The following is an 8,884-nucleotide window of genomic DNA, read 5'->3' as shown; positions in this document are numbered from 1 at the left end:
TTTCTAATATATGGATCCCACCTACACACCCCAATTTCTATACTGATATGAGTCTCATACATAACTTTTTTTTAATATATGAGTCTCATATATTTTTTATTTCTCATGACATAAAAATTCTCTTATCAAGCACCACTATGGATAGCCTAGTGGTGTTGAGTGTGTTTAGTGTGTATTAAGGTCGATTCCCTGTAATGTCCGAAAAAAAAAAAAAATTCTCTTATCATGTAGAATTATAAATCAGTTAATTTTATCTATGATCATACGTCAAACTCCGTCACTGTCAATAAACTACATGCATGCATCAATGGTCAAGCTCAAGCCACAATGCCACATCAATCTCTGCCTCGTCTGTTCTGTAAGTATCTTGAAGCCGCGTTAAAGCGGGTCCCACAGAACAGCACAGCCACCATTCCTTGAAAATTAATTGTATGGTCCGTCTCTCTCTTCTTTATTCTTCTTGCTCTTCTCTTTCCTCTTATTCTTTTTGGAATAAATATTTTTTTAGTCCTCAGTCAATTTCACGAGACCTGTTTTAGTCCCTAGCAAATAAAAAGGTTCATCATGGTCTCTAAGAAATTTAAAATAGTCTCGTTTAGTTGAAATCGTGGTCCCTCACAAATTCAAAAAAGACCCATATTAAAATAGGTTCATTTTGAATTTTATAGAAACCACGATGTACCTTTTTATTTGCTAGGGACTAAAACAGATATCGTAAAATTTGCTAAGGATAAAAAAGATATTTATTCATCTTTTTATCAGGTTCACGGTGAGGCGGATTCACTGAAAATTTGCTCCCTTCTTCGAAGCCATCATTTATTTTTTTCTTAATTGATTTTTCTACAAAATATAAAGAGTAGATATAATATAACTGTAGTAATATATTATACACAACAAATTTTATAGCAAATGTTACTTTTTTTCTCATGAAATATGAGATTTTTATTTATTTATTATAAACACAAAATATGATGAATATTATCATTCATTAAAAAAAAATTATTACACATAATTTAATGTCTCACTGTCAAGTCTCAATAATAGAATAATAGGAGAAAGAATTCTGTCAACATGAATTCTTTTCCCCAAAAACTATATTATAAAAATGTTCAGTTGCAATTCCATAACTTCCATGGTATTTTTATACTTTTAATTTTTTTGGGGTTTAAACATTTCCTCTCAAAGATTCTGATATTTGAAAATCACTCCACAAAATCTTGAGGAAACAGAAGGATTAATAGTAGCTGGAGTTGGAAGTTTCATATTCCTTTACTTCAATGTGGGGTCCCCATATTTCCTCTGTCACTGACAGCCTAATCAACAGCCTGGAAAAGGGTGTTTGCAATCACACTGAAAAGCTCAACTTGATGAGTTTTCAGTAATGGGATTTATGTTGGTTATCTGAACTGGGTTTTCTTCTAATGTTCCAAACCTTGTTCTCTTCGGGTCCAGATTATTCACATTAAGGTAAGTTTTTCTTTACCTACAGAACTGAAATGTCATATGTTCAATCTACTTACGTCAGGAAAAAAAAAAAAAACTATAGCATGTTAGATTTAAGAATCTTGTTGAGGTAAAGTTTGTGTCTTTTTTTTTTAGTACAAGTAAAGTTTGTGTTTTTGTGTTGTGTTTGTGACGTTAGAAACTTCGTACTTTGTTTCTTGCTTCTAATAGAAATGTCCGGTTCATTACATTGGTTCTGATAGATCTGGGGTTGGTGCAGGTTTTGTGTGGCTTGCTACCAGCTGTTTGGGATTGGTATTTGCAATTCTGGGGTTACTTTGGATCCAGTTATTTTGCAATCCGGATTTGCGTATCCATAATCCGTTTATGGACTTTTGAAGACCAGAGGGAAGCTATAATGGTGAAGATGGAGCTCATAAAATGGGTTCCTTACATTTTGGTTGTTTTTCTGGTTTTGGTTAATGGGTTATTTGCCTTGTACACTCCTCCTGATAGTTATCTAATTGCTTGTGGTTCTTCCCAAAACATCACCTTCCAAGGTCGCACTTTTGTTCCTGATTCACAACATTCTTCACTTGTATTGAAAACTGGGAATTCTTTTGTAGCTAGTTCCAATTCTAGTGTCCCTTTTCCAATTTACCAATCAGCTCGGGTTTTCACCGAGAAAGCTTCTTACATATTTGAAATTCAGCAAGAAGGTAGGCACTGGGTTAGGCTATATTTTTTCCCTCTTCCCAACTCTGGCCATAATTTGACTTCTGCTTCTTTATCAGTTGTTACTGATGATTTTGTGTTGTTGAGTAACTTCACCTTTAAGAAGTACAATGGTTCTTATATGTTCAAGGAGTATGCAATCAATGTTACCTCTGATACCTTGACTGTCACTTTCATTCCTTCAAATGGTTCAGTAGCCTTTGTCAATGCAATTGAAGTTGTGTCAATACCAAATGAGTTGTTTGTTGATCAGGCATTGGCTATTGACCCACCAGCCCCATTCAATGGACTTTCTGAACTTGCCTTTGAAACTGTTTATCGCTTGAACATGGGTGGTCCTTTGATTACTGCCCAGAATGACACCCTGGGAAGGACTTGGATGAATGATCAGAATTACCTCCATGTGAACAGCTCTGTCCTTAATGTGTCGGTCAACCCTTCGAGCATTAAGTATCCGGTGGCTGTTAGGCGCGAGACAGCCCCAAATTTGGTCTATGCCACTGCTGAAACAATGGGGGATCCGAATGTAAATGATCCAAATTTCAACATTACTTGGGTCTTCCCTGTGGATCCAAATTTCTCCTATTTTATCCGGGTGCACTTCTGTGATATTATGAGCAAGTCACTCAATACTTTAGTGTTCAATTTGTTCATAAACTCTGACATTGCTCTTGGAAGTCTTGACCTCTCATCCATAACTAATGATTTGTCTGTGCCTTACTACAAGGACATGGTTTCCAATGTCTCAGCAGACTCTAACACTTTGACTATAAGTGTTGGTCCAGATACAATGGCAGAAACCAGAAATGCCACTATGAATGGCCTCGAGATAATGAAGATCAGCAATTTATTAAAGAGCTTGGATGGGCTTTCTTCAGTTGACAATCTTCTTCCTAGTTCTCCTTCAAAGAAGAACAAGATAGGAATAATAGTTGGTTCTGCTGTTGGGGCTCTAGCAGCTCTAGTAGTGGTTGGTTTGTGTTTTTGCTGCTTGGTGGGTCGCAAGTCAAAGACTACTACTCAACCGGGCCATTCATGGCTGCCTTTATCCCTATATGGAAACTCTCTGACAATGACAAAAATGTCAACAACTTCACAGAAGAGTGGAACTGCAAGCTGCATCTCTCTAGCTTCATCGAATCTTGGAAGATTCTTCAGTTTCCAAGAAATCCTAGATGCAACCAACAAATTTGATGAGAAGCTACTTCTTGGTGTTGGTGGTTTTGGAAGGGTTTATAAGGGAACACTTGAAGATGGGACTAATGTAGCTGTTAAAAGGGGTAACCCAAGATCTGAGCAAGGTCTTGCTGAATTCCGAACAGAAATTGAAATGTTATCCAAGCTTCGCCATCGTCATCTTGTGTCTCTCATTGGTTATTGTGATGAGAGATCAGAAATGATTCTAGTCTATGAATATATGGCTAATGGACCCCTCCGGAGTCATTTGTATGGAACAGACCTGCCACCTCTTTCATGGAAGCAACGACTCGAAATTTGCATTGGAGCAGCAAGAGGCCTTCATTATCTACACACCGGAGCAGCTCAAAGCATAATTCACCGAGATGTGAAGACAACAAACATCCTCTTAGATGAGAACTTTGTTGCTAAAGTTGCGGATTTTGGCCTCTCCAAAACTGGTCCTGCTCTTGATCAGACCCATGTAAGCACTGCTGTTAAAGGTAGTTTTGGTTATCTTGATCCTGAATACTTCAGAAGGCAACAGCTTACTGAGAAATCAGATGTGTATTCATTTGGAGTAGTATTAATGGAAGTGTTATGCACAAGACCAGCTTTGAACCCTGTCCTTCCAAGGGAGCAGGTCAATATAGCTGAGTGGGCAATGACCTGGCAGAAAAAAGGGATGCTTGACCAAATCATGGATCAAAATCTGGTGGGAAAGGTGAATCCAGCTTCTCTCAAGAAGTTTGGGGAGACAGCTGAGAAGTGCTTGGCCGAGCACGGCGTTGACCGGCCGTCTATGGGAGATGTCTTGTGGAATCTTGAATATGCTTTGCAGCTTCAAGAGACCTCATCAGCTCTCATGGAACCTGAAGATAACAGCACAAACCACATCACTGGAATTCAGTTGACACCCTCTGAGCATTTTGATCACACTGTGAGTATGATTGATGGGGGAAACTCTTGCACGGATGATGATGCAGTAGATACTGCTACAAGTGCAGTGTTCTCACAATTGGTAAACCCTCGTGGAAGATGAGCTCTCAGTGCATCCATGATTCTGGCCAAGGGCCATTAAGTACAGTGGCTGTTCTGGCCTTGGGAATGGGACTAGTTGAAAAGTTCTGATTGGTGAATGAAGGCTATTTCTTATTTAGTTAATGCTTTTGTAGTCCATTTTTTGGCCCTTAAGCAATTAATTTACTATGTAATATAATAGACTGATAGTGATGGGAGCCAATGAGCTGGTTTAGTAATTGATTGCAGGAGTTGAGCTCCCCCAATTGTTCTTACACCTTACAATATATGGAGGGTATAATCTCTTTCTTCAGAACATGAATACAGCAAGGGACTGCTACTGATAAGTTGAATTGCTTTTCCTTTTCATATTTTGTTCTACTATTTACTTTTGGTTGCTAAAGAGAGAATTTTTAGTATTCTATGAAATAAGCGGGTAATCAATATGGTACTTCAATAAGTTGTAAATTATGCGAAACTTTTGAGAAAATCTGTCGAGACATGAATTGTTAGAAATGGTTTATTTTCCTCCTACATAAATGTATAGGCAAATGAAACTGAGTTTCATGGACGTGAACATGATATAGGATTAACTTCCAGTAAATCCGTTCTGCTAGCAATCAAATATTTCAAATTAATTTTTCTTTCATATTGGATATATAGGCTGTATTTTAAGTTTAGAATACCTGCAAGCAATCAAATATTTCATTTTATTTTTTTTGGACTGGCCACACAGGTGTGATCTATTGGGCCAGCCAATAAGGTTTGTTGAGGTATATAAAATTATTAATGTAGCCTCACTAAACAGTTTAAGTTTTTGGATTGAATTGGTTCTTTACATGGTATCAGAGCCTTGGTGTACCGGGTTTGATCCTCACCGCTCCCCACTTTCTTTCTAGTGGAATTTCTTTCTTTGCATAAGTAAGTGAGCCTGTGCATCGTCCACCTTTCAAGCCCAATGGACTCTCATGTGAGGGGGCGTGTTGAGTTATATAAAATCATTAATGTAACTTCATCCAACAGCTTAAACTTTTGAGTTGAATTGGTTCTTTAGGAGGTCCATCAATGGGGTTATACCCCTGCATCCCTAAAGTGAGACAAAGAAACCAGTAGGATTAGCCTAGTGGTGAGAGGTATGGGTAATTCTATTAGGTGGTGTTTGTTAGAGTACTTCCTCGTGTATCCAAAAATAAAAATAAAAAATTGAGACAATTCTCTTACCTCGAGAATTTTTAAAGTGGATCGAATGCACCTGCATTGAGTGCTCCATTTTCCCAAAACAAAAATTTTTTGTGACATTTTTTATCCATATTATTTTGTTAATTTACTTTCATATCCTGATTTTTTTCTATTTTTGGGAAAGGTGCACCACCAGCAGCACCAAAAATACGTTCCCTCACCTCACATGATCTATCTCATTCATGCATGCTTGTCTCATACCTAATAGGCCCCACAAGAACAAAAGGAGTTATGGCTCTCTCTCCTACTAAGGGAATCTTTTCCAACTTATAACTTATAAGTACACATTTTTTCCATTGAAGAGACACCTTTTGCACAATGCTTCTCCTTGCTGAAACTCCGTTGGAATTCAGCCCCAGAGCCACTCTGCCCTTACATATCTCCATTCATTCTCATCCTTTGGCTGGGACCCACTCACAATGACTATTCTCTTGAGCTTAGATTCATACCTACGCCACACTAGAACTATTAACATACTACACTCATTTAAGGGAAACAGACCTAAAACCCATGTACAAACATTTCAGATGGGTAGGCTGTATTTAATTTTCAGAATACATACCCTCAATTTCATTTCTTGAACTTTACTTTTTCTACATGATAAGTTTCTCGCTGTCCATTCTTGAATATCTGTCCGAAAGTCTCTTGAAATCTCCCATGTCTGTTATTTTTTATGCACTAACATATTTCAATACACGGTGTTTCATTATAGCTCGTGGCTTACCTTACATGGAGCACTATAGGAGGTGTCATTCATTAAGAGCAAATGCAAATTTGATGCAACTTTTTATTATTATTTAGGGTATGAAATGAGAGAAGTTTGCATGCAATCACACAATTTGTTCATTTATGAGTTAAACAAACAAAAGATTACACTTTTTATTCATTGGGAAATCTGGATACAGAACACTTTCTTTTTTGCCACAAGAAAACAGAAAACAATTATCTTATCACAATTACAACTTTCAGTCATTCTAGGAGCACATTATTGGTGACTTTAAAATTCATCTTCTACATACTATACCATTCCCACTGTTGGCAACACCAGTGCAATCCAACATATCATATTCCATCACAGAGATCTTCTTTGCTGAGGCTTCAGCAGGAGCAAATAAACAAACACCACAATCAGCAGAAAGAAGTGATGTGGTTCTGTATCTGTCTTCCCCTCCAACTACTGGCATTGCCACACCTAGCTTTGCTGGATTTTGAAAATCAGGCTGATAAGTCCTGCCAAGAACTCCTTCAACTTTGGAGGATAGATCATAGAATTTGAACTGTACCTCCAAGTGAGCAAAGCAATCATTATCAGGAATTTGATAGTTGTGGATTCTACTATCCTCCTTAGTGACAGGCACCACATTCACAGATATCTCTGCAATTTCTGGTATAAAAACCATAACACTGTTCTTGCTTGATGTTCTCTCTACTCTTACTTGATTTTCTGGGCATTGCCATGTAGAGGGGTAACCTTCTGGGATGACAAGTCCCTCTCCATTGTAAGAGAACTTCAAATGATCAATTTCATCATCCCAGATTGCTACTGGGCTGGCCTCAATAGAAAACTTGTTGGAATCAAAGAGTATTCCCAATGCTTGAATCCAAGTATAATCCCTGGTTCTACCTTCTGGCCTAAGGCCAATGAAACGTGCATTGATTTGGAGGTTGACATCAGATACTAAGCTGAAATGTTCATTGCGCCTTCCATGGAAGTAGAAAACAATGCCATCTCCTCCAACAAAGCGGGGATCCAAGCATGCAGATCCATGGCCATTGCAATTTGGTTTCCGATCTGTTATTATCAAATATAGAAATGAAAACTTTGTTATACTTCCACAAAATGGTAAATGAAACTACTCACATAAAAAAAAAAAAATGCAAATCAAGAATTTTAGTTAATGATGTCATGAACCAACTCTAGGTTAAAACATTTTATAAGAAGAATGGGGCAGGAAGGATCAAACTCTAGACCACTTGATTATAGAGACTTTGATACCGTGTTATGAACTAACTCTCCCAAAAATGTATGGTGGTATGTGAAGACAGATGAATAGTTTTATATTACATTTCTAACAAATGAACACAGAGGTATACACTCTTTTTAAGTCTATGATAAATGAACATAGAATGATCTTACGTTTGCACTGAGCTTTGCATATGGGAGAGTTGCAGTCAAGATAGCAGACTTTGGCTGTTGGGTCGGATGGTGATTTTTGAGGGCACTCAGCAGGACATGGTATCTTCTTTCTAAAGCATGGACTGCTGCGGAAGGTGCAAGATAGATTGTCTTTTGCTGCAATGATTTGCATTTCACAGAATGCAAATAACAGCAGGACCAATATTAAGCCATTGCTTCTTGAGATAGCCATGACTACTTTTCTTTGATACATACAAGAAATACCAAAGTGATATCGCCTTATATGCTCTCTTTGGTTTATGACTGTTTATTGAAAATTCAGCAAGTGGTTATATTTCTACTATTTCTTTCTTAAAGTCAATTCCCAGAGATGTATTTCTTGAATTCTTTGCTACAGCTTTTGTATGGTCAATGCTATATTTACATTCTAATTCAGCATGTGATAGTTGACCTTTAGTGCCTTTCATTGATGGCAAAGGCTTCATGAGTAGCTTGTATCAAGAGAAGGGTGATTGATCCCCCGCTAAGTCTGGTCTAGCCATGTGAGATGGAGTGAACTTGTGAAGAGGGCATGGTCTGTTGTGAATTTATTAAAGTGATATTGAAAATTGATCTTGATCATATTGCTGAAGATACAAACAATGTTTATTATTATTGAAGGAAATTACTCTAACAAAACATCTCCACTATTTCCCAGATTTTCACTTACACCCTCTATTTTCAAATTCTACACATCCCTCCCTTCACACTTTCGCAAGCATTTTGCATTTTGAAAATGCACTATGTAACACTCTGTTACCAGACCAGTATGTTATCATCAAATATGATATTAAGTGCAGTTATAATCACATTGATTAATTAAAACTACGGATAAATTTTTTCACAAAAACATTGTTCATTTACTTTTTAAAACAAAACCGTACTTAATATAACCAAAACCGTAATTGTAATTATGTAAAATTCTCTAAACTGAGACCACTACACTTAACCATTAACTTTAACCTTTTCATTATGATAAACTAGACGTCTAGGGCTTTCCGGAAAGATATTACAATAACCATTTGGTTAAGTATAGCCGGAGTTATTAAACTCGCAACGTAGCTGACAAATTCGAACTTTCGAAATTGGAGCATC

At 37.2% G+C, this 8,884-nt stretch overlaps 2 protein-coding genes across 2 annotated transcripts; one reads left to right on the top strand and one right to left on the bottom strand.

The window, feature by feature from the left end:
- Nucleotides 1-1,186: 1,186 nt before the first annotated feature.
- LOC133310305 (receptor-like protein kinase THESEUS 1) lies at nucleotides 1,187-4,663 on the top strand. The gene is made up of 2 exons (XM_061511214.1): nucleotides 1,187-1,467; nucleotides 1,724-4,663. Exon 2 carries the CDS (start codon nucleotides 1,862-1,864, stop codon nucleotides 4,394-4,396), a length of 2,535 nt encoding a protein of 844 aa, XP_061367198.1. The 5' UTR covers nucleotides 1,187-1,467; nucleotides 1,724-1,861; the 3' UTR covers nucleotides 4,397-4,663.
- A 1,954-nt stretch (nucleotides 4,664-6,617) lies between these two features.
- Nucleotides 6,618-7,982, bottom strand: LOC133310321 (uncharacterized). Its single transcript, XM_061511238.1, has 2 exons — nucleotides 7,751-7,982; nucleotides 6,618-7,405 (listed from the first exon to the last, which is right to left on the bottom strand). Exons 1-2 carry the CDS (start codon nucleotides 7,980-7,982, stop codon nucleotides 6,618-6,620), a joined length of 1,020 nt encoding a protein of 339 aa, XP_061367222.1.
- Between the last annotated feature and the right edge of the window lie 902 nt (nucleotides 7,983-8,884).

Source organism: Gastrolobium bilobum, unplaced genomic scaffold (genome assembly GCF_033153095.1).
Source record: "Gastrolobium bilobum isolate Gb01-03AN ecotype WA unplaced genomic scaffold, APGP_CSIRO_Gbil_v1 utg1505, whole genome shotgun sequence".
Classification (NCBI taxonomy): Eukaryota; Viridiplantae; Streptophyta; class Magnoliopsida; order Fabales; family Fabaceae; genus Gastrolobium; species Gastrolobium bilobum.
This window is presented reverse-complemented; position numbering and strand designations above follow the sequence as displayed.

Coding starts and splice junctions, on each gene's coding strand:
- LOC133310305 (XM_061511214.1), top strand. CDS start 1,862: ATGGTGAAGATGGAGCTCATAAAATGGGTTCCTTACATTTTGGTTGTT.
- LOC133310321 (XM_061511238.1), bottom strand. CDS start 7,982: ATGGCTATCTCAAGAAGCAATGGCTTAATATTGGTCCTGCTGTTATTT. Junction 7,406..7,750: donor ATGCAAAGCTCAGTGCAAAC/GTAAGATCATTC, acceptor TGATAATAACAG/ATCGGAAACCAAATTGCAAT.